This window comes from Neodiprion pinetum, chromosome 5 (assembly GCF_021155775.2).
Source record: "Neodiprion pinetum isolate iyNeoPine1 chromosome 5, iyNeoPine1.2, whole genome shotgun sequence".
NCBI lineage: Eukaryota > Metazoa > Arthropoda > Insecta > Hymenoptera > Diprionidae > Neodiprion > Neodiprion pinetum.
The window spans coordinates 4,633,087-4,648,926 of NC_060236.1; the positions used below are offsets into that span (position 1 = coordinate 4,633,087).

General features: G+C 43.3%; 1 protein-coding gene and 1 long non-coding RNA gene across 8 annotated transcripts in view; one reads left to right on the forward strand and one right to left on the reverse strand.

The window, feature by feature from the left end:
* The window catches only part of LOC124220509 (uncharacterized), a 6,187-nt gene extending 1,329 nt beyond the window's left edge, over nt 1-4,858 (reverse strand). Inside the window, exon 1 of the long non-coding RNA XR_006883603.2 lies at nt 4,629-4,858. This is a non-coding gene — a long non-coding RNA (uncharacterized lncRNA). The remainder of the gene's footprint in view (nt 1-4,628) is intronic.
* Dab (DAB adaptor protein) overlaps nt 1-14,863 on the forward strand; it is a 24,291-nt gene extending 9,428 nt beyond the window's left edge. The window contains exons 3-9 of one of the 7 annotated variants that reach the window (XM_046629494.2): nt 718-762; nt 882-1,025; nt 5,175-5,315; nt 7,304-7,552; nt 7,643-7,933; nt 8,437-11,241; nt 11,881-14,863. In XM_046629494.2, the coding sequence (XP_046485450.1) occupies nt 718-762; nt 882-1,025; nt 5,175-5,315; nt 7,304-7,552; nt 7,643-7,933; nt 8,437-11,241; nt 11,881-13,314 (5,109 nt within the window). In that variant the 3' untranslated portion in view covers nt 13,315-14,863. Of the gene's footprint in view, nt 1-701; nt 763-881; nt 1,026-3,024; nt 3,156-4,676; nt 4,873-5,174; nt 5,316-7,303; nt 7,553-7,642; nt 7,934-8,436; nt 11,242-11,880 lie in introns of those variants that run through there. The other 6 variants (XM_046629498.1, XM_046629496.2, XM_046629497.2 and 3 more) reach the window with 6 other exon arrangements.
* The last annotated feature ends 977 nt before the right edge of the window (nt 14,864-15,840 follow it).

Sequence of the window (15,840 nt, forward strand, 5' to 3'; positions counted from 1 at the left end):
TAAATTATCTTTCTTCTCTCTATGTTGTTTCTCTCGTGTTTTTGTGCCAAAATTTGGTTTGAATATCTGAGAGCTGTACATTAAGCGAATTTTACGACTGCACACGATTATTTGTTATTACATAAGCAATTAATAACCTGCATCTTGCTGCACGCGTTTCACGCAACATTGTAAAATTATAATCAATATCATTAGCGTGAATATTTACAATCCAACTAATTTACAAGATGTCGTTTCTTTCAAATTTTCATTGCACGGTCACGAAGTATTACAATTTTCAATAAATCGATGTAAACAGTACAACAGACAATATTATTTCACAAAATTGTTACAAAGCATGATCGTTGTGCAAATCCACGTATCGAGATGTAGTTTTAAAACGTCTGCAGTTAATTTATGTTACCGACAAATTTTTACCCAAACATAAGCCTAAATTTTTTATAAAATGTGAATCCTGCTGAGCTTTTTTAAGAACCGCTGTGTAAATTGTTACGTTGTACGTAATTTCGTATTTTTTTTTTCACACGAATGTTTCTCAATTATTTATTTATTTGTTTATTTTTTTTTCACCGTCGTCGCGAATCATTTTTATCGACGTCTGGTCTTTTCAAAAAAGCAAAGACAACAAATAAACACCCAAAACCCGTTCACCTCATACTCTAGCAGCCCTGCACCTACTTAGTTTCGCTAAATTTTTATAGCATTGGATTGATTTAGCGGCACCTTGCATGGCACTCAGTTTTGCGAAGAATTTCAATGCCGGTAAGTAAATGATTACGTGTTTTATCATCGCTCGATATTTCCATATAATCGTTGAATATGATAAGCCGGAAACTTGGCAAATTTTCAATTATAAAAATTTTCGCTCACTCTTCCTCCAGGACTGCCTTTATCACCATCCTGTTCACAAGATATCCTTCATCGCTCAGGATATGAGCGACTCGAGGGCCTTTGGTTACATATTCGGATCGCCGGACACCGGGCATCGGTTCTTTGGCATAAAAACCGACAAGGCAGCCAGTCAGGTAAAATTTGCAAATTTATACGCAAAGTGCACTTCTGATCGGAACATTTTCTTCTCTTCTTATTATTATACGTAGAATCGATTACGCGCCAAACAATTCTCACCATTCTGTGCGTTCTCAATGTATATTTGCGGTCTTACGGGCCCAAAATATCGTATTTTGGAACAGTCTAAACCAAATTGCGAGCATAGCTAATCAAGGCTGAGAAATATTACAAGTAGACTAAAATCAGTATCAATAGTATTATAGATCCACGTATCGAACGAGAAAACTTCAGAAGTTACAGAAAATCTAACGATTGAAAGAAGAACAATAAAAGAATAGGATCGACCAGCAAGCGAGAGAATATCGCGAAATGACGTTTGCCAAATCCGTAGAGCCAATGTGGTAATAATCCGCGGTTCGGAGGAGGGAGGATTCGGTTCTGGGGGTTGTGGACGAGTTGTCGGGGTTGAAAATTCACGACCCCTCGAGTCGTTTGGATCACATCGATTCGATGCAGCAAGGGATAAGGAGATTAGAAGTAGGTGTATGCACAAGGGGCGAGGATGTGGACAAGTGTATGGGAATAATTGCGTTACGTGCACGCGTACAAAGGTAGAGAGGAGTTCGTCTAGGATCGAACTATGCATGCCGGTTTGTCTCGTTGTCTCGCTTTCGCGCTTCGTTGCTTCTTGTGATGCGGATTATCACCGAGCGGCTTCACTTCGCCTACTATTACGGGATGAATGTGGATATAACGTAGAGCCGAGAAGTGTGATCGAGCCGCAACCGGCCACCCTCTCTAACGTAACTTCGTCAAGTTGATGAAAGTAAATCGATTATTCGCTTCTCGTAATCGTCGTATTCCCAGATCGGCATCCCTTAAAGCATCGCTTATACCACACGTAGAAAATACGTTGTTGGTATCGAATCGATTGCTTGGCAGGTTTTTTGGATCGTTAATTAAGAATCTAAGGTCAGACTGAGAGAAATTTTTAGTTACGGTTACCGCTCAGTCCTTAATTATTTTCATTTTTTTATCACAATCGAAAAATATAGTTCCAGGTAGAAAATGAAAATTAGTTTTCTAGCCGTTACCGGAAAGTCTGGTATCCGTTGCTATTCTTTATCGTCACGATCAACGTTACTAGATTTTCTTGCAACTGTTGCGAAAATTTAACGCTCGTGGTTACGCTTACCTCGTTTTTCGTAATCCCAACAATATTCAGAAGTTCTGAAGAATTTAAATTTGACGCAATCGGTAAGCTGGAATAAAAGACTGGAAACATTTGGATTTTGATGAAACTTGGTACTGTTGTCGACTGTGTCGTGAGCCAGGCCGTGGGACGTAACTGTTATATCAACGAGTCAATTATAAATCCAGGCAACCCGGAAAATGAAAATCTTACCAAAGACAGAACGCAAAGATGCCCTATGGCTTTAAAATCGTTAATCGCGAATCTGAATTAGTAGTTCAAAGTTCGAATTGCACGTTATTCTTTTATTTTTCTCTGTGAACTTGGAATCTGCATTGTGATAGCAGGAAGTTCGATGGCCGGTCTAAAGCGGCTTGTTTTAGTTCGCGAATTTCCAAAATTTTGTATTTATCATTGACGCCAGTTTAATCGTAGACAAAAAAATTATAATCAGACTAAATAATATTCAATTTAACACCTAGATTGAGTAAAGTAATTACACGTATGATGTCACTTGTACCAAAGTATGTTCTTTAAGCTCAGTGAAATTCAATTGCATTTAAAAATCTCTTCGATTAAAATATTTAGCATCCGTATGGCGTGATGGGCGAATTAAATAACCCATGAATTAATTACCTTACGTCGAAGAAAATTTCTGGCCTCGATTCGAGTGTCGAGTTACTTGGACAAAGCTTAGATACAGCAGGTTCCAGATACACGTGTATATAAAAACATCCGTTCGCGAGCCGTAACACGAGACGTTATGCAAGAGAATACCGGATTAGAAATAAAGATTATCACGCCAGTTTCTTGGAGATGCTCTTACACGTACAATTAGAAGCAAATATTCCATAAATTTCATTCCAATTTCTCGCTTATTTACTTTTATTTTTCGACGTTAAAAAACAGAGACATGTCCAATTATTGCGCCAGCTTGTATAATTTATTTAAGGTGAGCTGCATCGACGGTTTGACATTTTTTGTTACAAGTTTCATAAATTCAGACTGTGTTTTAATTGAACGTACCGTAAATTGTGCGATTCGCGAGCACTGATTAAATACACTGTAAATTGTTGCGTAGGCGATAATAAAAGGAAAGGAACGACTGCTGGCTTCACGATCCTGATCTTGGCTTCGTTAATTCAATCAAATTGAACATCCAGACTCTGTTAAAGTGCCTAAAATTATACCCGGGTCGAGGAAGCGGGAAGTGAGCAAAAATTGTGAGCTAACTTTCCTTAGAAATTTCTGAAAGTGACTTTCATTTCATGATAAAATCGCTCGACGGGAAGATTGTCGGATATTTACGAAAATTTCGTTTCTTCGCTGTCGCGCATGTTGTTCACGTTTCAAATACTAAACGAGGACGATATGAATGCCTGAAATTATATGCAGTAGGCGAAACTTGAACTCGTTACTCGCAGTGTACGTAACTGTAAATATTGGGAAAGGCATAGATCGATGACTAGACGCGCTTCGCCTAGATCCTAATCCTTCCCCACTATCCATTTCTCTGTTTCTCTCCTTTTCTCCTTCGCCATTGATCGCAGGATCGCAATTTTTACCATGGTGTAATTGAAAAAGCGCAATAATAACCAGGAATACCTTCAGCTCCACACTCATTACGATGATAATTAATTCCGAACGTCGCGTCGCGTTGCGAATGTTATCCGCATCGCGAGCGAAAATCACGCGCGTTTTTCACCGTTAGGTAAGGCCAAGAATATATTCGTATTCGTTGGCTGAAATACTAGCACAATTCCTAAGTGAGTCACCTTTACTGCAAGTGGCTTGATTTTAAACTGAGAAACTGCGGATTGCGGATAATCAGATAATAAGTTGCGGGACGGAAATTGTGCGTGGTCGGAAATTTGCAATTTTACAGCTAATCGAGATGACGCAAAATTTCAAACTTGCGTAGAATCGTCGGTGCAAGGTGAACAAAAAGAAATAAAAAAATTGGCTCGCTCACGAAAAATTATCTCCAAGTTCAGAAAATATATCTAAAACCCCGGTTAAATTAAGAACGGTTTAGAAGAAGTGAGTCGGGATATTTGATTTTTATTTTTTTCAATTGTCTCTTCAATTTCTTTCACTCTCATTCACGGAGATAATGAGAGAACAGATTTTGCTCAAAACTGCAGTAAAAGAGCGAAACATGGGATTCTTGTTTGATAAACTGTGTGCGGAGTAATTCTGCTCCATTTGTAGTAAAGAAAAGAAAAGAAAATATAGATAACAACACCTTTTCCCTTTTCCGGCATTTTTGAGTAAAATCTGCTCGTTTTTTTTCCCCTCTCTGTTCTATTCGGAGATTCAAGACTGAAGAAAACAAGAAAACGATTTTTAATACCGACGTTTCGCGACTATTTCCCGCAAGACGCACGTGGCTTAAATATTAGCGAACGAACGGTAAAAACGGTACCTTTTTCCCAACCATCCAAGAGTGTCATTCGCGTTTGATGGACGATGGCATTTGGGTTGGTTGGTTGACGGTCGTCTCGAGTAAACGTCGCCTGCAGTGCGTCGAGGAGTTGAGACACGAGTGTTTACTTTTGGCCTTTGGTGCCTGCAGGTCAGTCTTGTCGAGGTGATTGTGCACGAATCGTGATTAGTGTAAAAATATACGCGTCGTCGAAGAGTGCGGAGAAATTAATTACCGTCCAATTGTAAGACAATGCGACGCGCTGCGTATTACGAATGTTTTGCAATTAAATTTACGCCGAGGAGTGTTTTTCTCGGATCAGCAGATTACACGCGAAAGATTGGCGAAATCGAAACGTCGTTCGTTGGACTAGAAATTTATAACGAACGCCTTGTTTATCATTCGTTAGCGAGTATATCGCTGTGTGGAAATTATTTGTTCGCAGTGACGAGGAGAAAATAAATTCTATGTTTTTTCTACTTTATTTTTCTTATGTGTTCGGGTATGGCGTAACTAAAGTAACTGTCGTTTTAAAATAATTTACAGGTCGTTTTGGCGATGCGAGATCTATTCCAGGTCGTCTTCGATCTTAAGAAGAAGGAGATCGAGCTTGCCAAGCAGCATATTGAACAAAATGCTATCAAATTTCGGAGCGGTATATTCGTGGAGCCGGCGCCTGATACGAAGGTAAAAAAAATATATACATATATAATACTATCAAAATTTATGTAACAGCATAAGCAAAACTAGAACTTTGTTTTTTTTTTTTTTTTTTCCGAATTTTCGACCGCATAGCAGATTTCGGTGGTACATTTAAGTGTACAAAATGTACTTGACATTTTCTTTAACGTATTGAGAAAAATTTCATTTTTTATAGTAACTCGAAAAATTCAGTAAAACTGGTATCGTTAAAAAAACTGTTTGAATATTGTTGGAATTAGGAAAAACGAGGTACGCCTAACCATTTTGCTCTATCGTCGATCCTTTTTTGGTTATCGCAACGCTGGATCAGTTTCTGAGGTTTACTCTACTTTTTTAGTCGAACAAGGCTTTAACGTCAATTTATTCTTGCACGAGCATTAAATTTTCGCAACAGTTGCAAGAAAATCTAGTAAGAGCGACCGCGATGAGAAAGAATAGTAACGGATACTAGACTTTCCGGTAACAGTTAGAAAACTAATCTTCATTTCCTACCTAGAACTATATTTTTCGATTGCGGTAAAAAATGAAAATGGTTAAAAAAAAAACGGAACTAAAAATTTCTCTCGGTGCGTCAAAATATTCGAACTAATAATAAGACAAAACGGATTACTTTTAAAAACTAAAAAAAAAAAATTTGTTTCGTTGCGGCGGAACGATATTAAATAATTTTTCAAACACCGATTTATGCAGTTCGTGTTTTTCCCGAGATTGCTGAGCTGATAATCTGGGTAATTTCATTCAATAAATATCTCCATCAGATCTAGAAATTTTTTTAAGGGGTTGCCAAAGATCTTCAGGTGGGTATTTGCGTTGCAGATACCCGACATCGCTGACCTGATATCGCAAAGTGTCGATAGAGTATTGTGGTATTATTATATATTATTTAGACGGGCGTCGATATCGCCGTGTCTAAAAATAGAAACGCCTTCAATCGAGAGCATGTCGAGAATTGTTCAGGCTGCACTTTCATTCATTTTTCAAGTTTTTCCTGTCTGGGTTCTAGCAAAGAAACTAGGTCAAAGAATGGATTTTCTTTTATCTATAAAACCGGAAACGGAAGGCAACCCACAGTGACACTCTACACCCAGGCTACGCACACATCGAACGCTACAGTCGTTGTTTATAATTCTCGCAATTAAGTTAGTTGCTGTCTGCAGTTGAGTTAAATCTGTCCGGAATTTACCGAGAGTAAAATCACGTCTGCGGTAAATTTTGATCTCACATACCTACATGTATTGTGTGGTGAAAAATTGCAGAGTATAATATCTCCGCGAGCAGTGCTATAAATTATCTGTTAAACGTTGATATTTTTCTCACAGGATTTCTCATTATACAGGCTATAAATATATGAATACGTTTGTTGAAACCGTGTCAAAGAACTTTTCACTGCTACTCTTATTTCGATAATACGTTTAATCTCGTTTCTACGCTATAAGCGTACGCTTGAAAATAGCAATAATCATTGAAATTGAGCGTATATATACACATTAAAGTCAAGTATGACAGAACGCTGTTTAATGTAGGCAGCAGTTAGTCAACGAATAGACGACTAAGGTCAAGACTGAATAACCGCTCTGTTCTCACCCCACGGCATATAATTTTTCTTCATTTTTTTTCCTTCACGGTAAAGTTTTGAGCTGAACATCGACAAGTCACACAGTGTATTTCTAACCACGATCGAATTAGAGCATGAACAGAGAAATAAACTCGGCTACCGAACTGCAATTTGCAAAATCGCCAACCGCACTTGTCCGTATAAAACTAGTGAACTGATTACACCGTAAAAGTGAGAAAAATTGGTTAAACAAAAGCATACAAGGTATATACTGGGGTGGTCCTCGGGGCTTTACGATAGTTGTTTTTTTAGTATGTGACAAAACTTTCTCGAGTGGTACCTTAAAAACTCAAAAAATTAAAAAAATGATCCACCCTAGTACATATTGATCGTGATATTATACCCGTACTCATCGCAGGGAGCCGCCGGAAGCGAGGCGGTCGCTCACAGGATAAGGGCGCTAAATTCCGAGGCGGAAAAGCCGGCGGAGAGGAAGCCCGAGGTCCAGGGTGGCGTGATAGCCGACCTCCTCGATCTACAGTTCGAGCTGAACTCGTTGCAGCAGGGAATCCACCAGATGGACAAGATCACGCCGGACAATCCAAGGCCGCCGTACGAAGACCCATTCGAGACCGACCCTTTCGGCGATTCGTTCGCCAACATGAAGGTGAGCCACTTGAAAACCCACGTCCGTCGAGATTTCGTCTCTCTTCCAGCCGCCGAATGTCCCGTCAAATCCTTCTTCGACCGCTTTCAGCTCTCCGAAATGTCTCAGGCGAGGGAAACCGTTCAGCCAATTCTTCCGCCGCCACCGTCTTCAGCGAAAAGGGGACACCTTGAACGCCAGCAAACCTTACCCGCTGTTACCACCTCGACGACCTCCAGTCCAGCCACCACTTTGGCGAGTAAAACACCACCGCCTCAGGGCTCCGTTCACTGGTTCGACAAGGAAACGGAAAACCTATTCAACGAGGGAGAGCTGTCCACTCTTGCCATGAAAGCTGCGGCCAGCAACCAGAATTCATCAGGGGATAAGGATCGGGATTCTGTAAGTTCGTTTCTACCGCTGGTTAGTTTACGCGCTGTATCGTTGTTTCGTTGAACCATGACTCTGTAGTGGAAGACGTTGAATTGAGGTCGAGGTGAATTGAGGAAATCCGTCGATTTTAGGGGGTACTTTGGGCTTGCGGTTACATCCTTACTATTGTAGTAATCCAATATCGGACGTTTAATTATGCAATCGATGAACAACTTGGTGTCGATATTTATGGACTCTACAATCAAGTGTCATCATAACACTGTCTCATGTCAAGTCTTCACCTTTTTCTTCCGAATGCCCGTATCTCATCAGGGGTAGTATCTAATGGTATAATCTGATGTTTAATTTACGAATTGATCTCTGAACATATTGTCCTACATTAGTCCACCCCGGTTACAACGTCCATGTTTTACAGTACGAAGTTAGTTCAAGTGACACAAGGTAGTAGGTTCGTCGGAGAGTGTCGTTAAGTTTCAGCTCTTTGAGAGTGTAACACGACGTTGTCTTTCCAGGCATCGTTAAGCGTGACGCCAACGCTTCGAAAGAGTCCGCAGATCGACGTGTTCACGGAGTTGGACCCGCTGGGAACGGGTTTGATAAAGCCGTACGTGGATAAGAAGGACTTCTTTCAACACCTGAAAAACCCGCCAAAGAAGGTGCTGAAGGATCTGGTCACGACTACCTCAGGCGACACGTTTCCGGCGAACTTCAACCTCTCCCAAGATCCGCTGGAGCCGATTCCCGTTCAGGGGGCGCCCTTGGGGAGTGGAAGCGAGGGATTCGAGGACAGCAACTTCGCGGACTTCAACAGCTTCGAGACCGCCGAACAGATCGTCGTGTCCAAGACCGAGTCGCCGAAGGCGCGCCGTGTGGGTTCACCACGAGCCCTGCACCTTCAGCCACTGTCAGTATCGCTTCCGCCGGAAGAGGTCCCGCCACAGAAGAGTCTCAATAAGTCGGAATCGAAGGAGTCGACGGAAAGTGTTCAGGCTCTGGTGAGGCTCCCCAGTCCTAAGAAGTACCTGCAGTCGGTGCGGAAACGGGAGTTCGACATTGATCTGGCCGGAAGTAGGGGCCAGTCCATGGACCGGCCGTTTCCAGTTGATTTCACGTCCAACAACGACTCCCCGGCCTCGCCACTGCGCTCTGGTTCTTCGGACGCCAACTCCCGGCTTTCAAGCTCGAGCGCGGAGCTGGACATAGTGCCAGAACCACCGCCTCGGGGCGCCGGAAGCATCCTGATAAACCCGCCGCCACTTCCACCGAAGAAGCAAGGTGGAAGGAGCACCGTAAAACCTCCGCCGAGGCCACCGCACACCGACGGTCACTTCCACTATGACTTCATTCAGCGGAAGGAAGCCTCACCGTCGCCGACGAGGAAGGACCTGCGAAAAAGTCCTGGGGGTAAGGACATCAGGAACAGATTTGACGACGACTTTAGTCCACCACCTCCAGCTCCGCCCCAGCTACTGAAGAGGTCGGAGCTCGCAAACGCCTTCCCAACCTCCAAGTTCGAGGACTCGTTTACGACCATGGCGCCGACCACCCTCTCGTCTCTGCTGCACAGCAGCTCGTCGACCACCACGACTAGCGTCACCGAAACTAAGAAGTCCAAACCGTCCCTCGACATCACCCTCAGCCAGTTGACGTCTACCAATCTTGGTGACCTTGCCAACGCTCTCGGGATGAACGTCACAGAGCTGACCAGTCTCACTCTTCAGCAACTCACCGAGTGTCTCGCCTCACTCACGGCTAAGGAGATCACAGCCTCCGAAGGCAAGGAACAAAATGAGCCCGAAGTACCGACCAAGCTACATCCTGCTAAACAGGCTGAAAGCTCCTTCGTAGTCGGGGAACCACTTTTCACAGCCGACTTTGACCAGGGCATAAAACAGACCGAGCAGAACGCCTACGACAAGTACGCTGTCTTTAGGGAACTCCTGGAACTCGAACAGCAGAAACAGGATCGCGAGGCTGGTGAGGAAGAGGAGAAGAGGCAGGATCTAGATGAATCGGAAGTCGAAGTGGAAGAAGCTGACAAGGTTCAGGCGGAAGAGGAGACGGAGACGTCACCCAATCGCCTGGAAGATGACCAAAAGAGCGTCGAGTGCCAGGCCAAGAACTCGGTCATTCCGAAGGCTGGTTTGACCGTCGATCTACCGCCGATCGTTAAGCAGGCTCCGAAGGCCGAGGCTGAGGACGATGACCTTGATGATACGGTGAACGGCTCTACCGAGGAGAAAGAGCATTCGAAAGAGGAGGACGAGGAGCCGGTAGGTCAACAGGATAAGGAGGAAAGCAGAGTGGAAGACAATATTGGATCAGCGAAAGATGGGACAGGAGTGGAAATTGACAAGGAGGCGGATTCGAACGGGGTCGAACAACCGGAGGAGCCGGAGAGCAAAGAGGAAGCGAAGATTGTGATGGCGGAAAAAACGGAGACAAAATCATCTAGCGACAGATACGCGGCTTTGCGAGAAATAATCGAGGAGACGGTCGAGCAGACGACAAAAGAAGACAGAGAGGATCAAGTAGAGGAGACGATGAGCGGAAGTCCGTCATACACGGCCAAAACGGAGCTCAAATCTACACCACCGAGCGTCGATCTGATGAGTCTCTTCTCAAAGCCGTTGACGAAGTCCCTCAAGCATCCTCCAAGCAGTCCGAAGAAGGTCACAGACAAAAAAGAAGACGATCTGACGTTGGTCTCGATGGAAATTTTCGAGGAGGTGCTGATCAGCGGTGGGACCCAGAAGCTTAGTTCAGGTCAGGCGAAGGTCGGAAGTACTTCCGGGTTCGAGGACACGTTTTCTCCCTTACCAGCCGCTGAGAGTAAGCCTGAAAAGGACGAGGCCAAGGACGATGCCAACTGGGCAAAGTTTGACTCGAACGTCTTCCACTCGGACAAATCGTCCGGCGAGGGCGCCGGATCCGTCGGTGGAACGTCGCCGTGGTCTCCCGATGGCAAGGAGTTCCAAGGCAAGGACGAGCCACCCTTCAAACCAGCCGTTAATCGCAACTCCGGGGACAGCGACAACGAGTGGAAGGACGAGGAGGAGAGCGAGGGCAGCAACGGAAGGCCTAGGGATGACGCTTTCTGGGGGAGCGGCGGAAAGCCACCCCCGCCTCGGCATCAGACCGGGTTCGACGACCCGCGGGGCTACTACGATCACGGTAGCCCTCCACCCCCGGGGCCCGTTGACAAGGAGAGGGGCTTCCGGGAGCGTCCAGTTCGCAAAGGGCGCGGTTCGTCCTGGATAAAAGGGGCGCACAGGTCGAGGGATGTTTCGCCGTGGCACGAGGAGCAGTGCAATGTTGTGAGTTTGAAATTTGACTTTTCATTTAATTGTAGATGACATTTGTAACGGGATATTGTATTCAAAAAAATTTAATCATAAATTGTTCTTGTAATTTATATCTGTGCATACCGTGTTTGGAGAAAATTGAATCAAGTATCGGCCCTATTTCTGAAATAATTGAACTATAGACAAAATGGACAAAATTGAAGAGATTTTGATTCGTCGTAAATACTTTTAATTGGTTACTGAAATTTTTTTTTTTTTCTAGTTGAATAATGAATATTACGATAGTAATTACAATGGTAATAAAAATAGTCATATCAATAATAAGGATATAATTAATGCTATAGAAATATACGAAGACAAGATTTAATTTTTTTTTTTCACAATCAAATGTTCATTCTGCTCCGCACTTTTATTTATTTTGCCAACGGAAGTGTTACTTCAGGAATGCCTCGTTGTTTTTTGGTCATAACTTTAGGAAACGGACTCGTTATACAAGGAGTACAAATTGATTATTTGCTTAATGTGAGTATTTTACCTCGACTTCCCTGATCGCGGTAGTTGAATTATCTGTCTCATCCATCGCATTGAAGAATAAAACAGCAATAAGATTCCCTTCTCCTACTAATTAAAATTTTTGCAACAATGAATCAGGGCCGGTGGGAGGAGGATCACCGAGGGCTTCGTTACTCGCGCAAAATCCCGTACAAGGATCACCCGGGTGGGGAAGAGGAGCCGCCGTACAAGGGTCACTGGAAGTGCCGACCGAAGCAGAGCAGCAAGCCGCGTCCGTGGAGCGGGGACCGAGAGGGTTTCTGGGCGCAGGATCACCCGTCCTACGAGGAGGAGCGCAAGCGCAGAATGGCGCTGTGGGCCGAAGAGGACCGGGACCGTTTCAGCAGCCAGGAGAGTATGGGCTACGACGAGGACGAGCGGTGGGCCCGACGCTGGTCGAACGAATACGAGCGGCGACGGTGCCGCGAGGAGGAAGCGGGCCGGTTCTGGGGCCGGCGGGGGCCCGAGGCCGAGTACACCTACACCCGAGATCCCTACCGCCACCACGAGGCGGGACGGTGCTGCAGCCGCGAGCGACCTCGGGACTACGCGCCGTCGGGTTGGGAGGACGAATACGGCGAAGAGAGGGGGGAGGACTCGCCGCGCTACTCGGCCGCGCGCAAGCGCGTCTGGCCCAAGAGGCCCAACAGCGCTACGGAGAGCCGAAACGCCGAGCCGGGCTACGCCGATCCGAGGCCGAAATATCCCGTCTCGCGTTCCGAGTGCAGCGACAACGATTCGGACGCTTACATGCACCGGCCGCGGCGTTCGCGCAGCCGCGAGAGCTACTGGGGCAGCGATCAGGAGTTTGAAGGGTGGCCGGAGCGCTGTTGGTCCGAGGGGCCCGACGGGCCCCCGACGAAAAGCGACACGCTGCACCGACGCAGGATAAACCGACACAAGTCTCGCGCGCAGACCAAGTCACAGGGGTCGCCGTTCGAGGACGACTTTACCCAGGAGCCGGACGAGGCCGCGAGCGATCCGTTCGTCGCCGCGGGGCCGGAGTCTCGTCTCACCGTCGACGTCGAGCCGCAGAAGATACCGGTCGAAACGGCCGCCCTCAGTCCCCGAGGGGTTAAGGAGCACGCGTTGAGGAGGGAACCGAGGTCCTACAAGAGGAGCGGTTACCGTCACTCGCCTTACGAGGACGAGCTCACACCCACGGCCAGCGTGTCGAGTGACACTTCCGACCGGCAGAGGCTTGGCTCGGACCTTAAAGCCACCCCCGAGGAATTGCCGAGGGACACCAAGGACCCCTTATCCGCCGATGGTTTCGTCTCGGAGGACAGCGGGAGGGATTCATTTTTCAACGGCGATCCGAGGTTCGACGATGACGCTTTTAATTTTAAGTCTGAATTGGACGATTGCGTGCCCGAACGCGCTACCACCTTACCGCTCAAAAGTTCGCGGCAAATGAAGTGCTCCGCTGGCGGGAAAATCAAAACCGACATACAGTACATAAAGAAATCCGAATCCGTTAACATATTCGTTCGCGAGAGCGATCCTTTTGACGACGATGATTTTTTTAACTGATCCGTACGCGTTTACGGTATTTAATAACGGCAGGTATTTTTTTTTTTTTTTATTTGCTTGCTTTTTTTTGTATATTTCTAAGGGAATTGAAGATAGTTTCGAGCAATTTCGTGTTATTTTTTTTTGCCTCATCTAGGGCGAATGATTTTTATGCTATATATATATATAATGTTACGGATAATCGCGTACGTCCGAATTTCTTATTTTCATTTCCAATCAATTTTCTGTTTGTTATTTCAATCAAATACGCCGAGGGAAAGAGAGATAATCAAGTGAATCGCTCGGTGTTCGAAGAGAGATTGTCGAAAGTTTGAAGCGATTATATTATACATAACGATAATGTGGCTTATCGATGCGAACGTATTTTGCTAATTTCGTGACTGACATTTTTCAGTGGGTGAGAAAGATTGCACTTGAGAAACGGTATAAATGTAACTGCTGGGTGAGGAAAAAAAATTTGATAATAATTCAGGTTAATAATCTTTGACTAACTAGCGTCTTTCGTTCGCGTATATATATATAAATAAATAAATAAATACGTCTTATATCTACAATGCACATGTTGCATACCATACGTATATTGTTTCCTATAGAATTTCTAGTCGACGATTGTGATAATCGTTCAAGTTTCGTTTTACGCTTTTTGTCATTTTCTCGATTTTATTACAGCTTCAGGTTTGTAAATAATGATGTATTGCCTGTTTCGTTACGTTTATAACTATTATAATGGTAATAATAATAAAAACATAGAAACAGTAATAAAATTAATAACAACAACAACCACAATATTAATAATGATAATAATAAATCAAACGATTGCCTATATTCTCGTAACTTGTAATTTTTCGCAACTTGATTTAATGAATTACTTTGAAACAATTCCGTGTCAGTTCGTGGCTCAAGTTTCCATTCGCCGTACTCTGTATGAAAATCAAGTCATTCCATAATTATATTTTTTTTCTGCTCCTAAAGCTGAATACACAGTCGATTCGGTAGCATGAACAATCGGTTGACGGAAATTTTCAAGTGAAAGATAATAATATTGAATACATATGTTGCGTGTTGTATTTTTAGGTCAATACTCATGTTGCGTAAAGTTTTTACACCACGCAGTCTGGACCACTGTAAATCTGTAGATTACATGGTAGAAGAAGGATAATAAAATAACAACAACAACAACAACAATGGTAATGATAATAATAATAACAACAACAATAATAATAGTTATAATATATTAATAGTAATAAGAATAATGACGACGATGATAAGACGAAGAGAAGAGAAGCAGAAAAAAAACTTCTAAATGCATCTAATCATACACATCATTAACGTACGCGCGTGTCGTGCATAAACAAATAGATGGGAAAATTTTTGAAAAAACTTACCCGTTCACGATTGTAAAGAAAGTAAACAAAAAATATCGACTCGTGAAGCAGTTTTCATTTCTCTAAAATTTCCTTGTGGCCGGTAGTCGTGTGTTGCAAACGATGCAAGAGAAAAAAACAAAAAACCTTAAAAAAACGAAAAAAAAACAACAAAAAAAAAACAAAACCATAATATATAAACATATAATATATCTGTAAATGTACCCTAAAAATTATACGTCGAAATTCAATATTCCCATATCTCTCAATCGCTACAAATCATATACATATGTTTGTACAAATACATATATGTGTATATTTATTGCCTAAATTTATCTACAAAAAAAAAAAAAAAAAGAAAAAGACAAATAAGTAAATACTTTGTGTATATAATACGTGTAACGGTGTGTTGAAGATTTTATAAAATATACACATTAATACATACGTGCATAATGTACGACGCGGAGAAGAAAAAAATTACGCCGCATTGTCGTAAATTTAAACGATTTAGGGCCGGTCGACAAATACGTTCGTTTTTTTGAACGATCTTAAACACGTACCCCATGTAACAAGGTTCGTTCGGCCGGGCCCCCGAAAATAATACGTCACAAATCTCGATCCCTCCCCTCCCCCCTTTCGCCACCCTTTTTGTTCCATGATTCAAAATTCGATCTGTATTTAAGATTTTTCACAAAGAAACGTACTTGAGGTATTGCAAAATCCAAAATTCGAACCATTCACGACCCCAAAAGCGAACGTATTTGTCGAACGACCCCTTTACAAGTATACAATGTCTGTTTATACGCGTGTAACTGATTGACGCGATGCAGGGAATTTGCAATTGGCAAAATGTCACGCACGTAGATCGTCGCGAAATAATAATAAATATACATCCCCGAATTACGAGTCAGACTTATTGATCGTTGTTATGATTTTGTTGATTGTGGAATAGTTTCGGACTCTTTGGCATTGCTTGTATTATAAATTATTTGACGATGCGAAAGACATCGTTCCAATTATTAGTCCGTACGCGTACATTTTTTCACATATACACGGATCAATAACCAATCAAATGTAGAAATACGCTGAAGGGAATAACATATTTTTATGTCAATATATTGTACTGTGTACATTCATTGATATGATTGTAAGAACGTTTCAC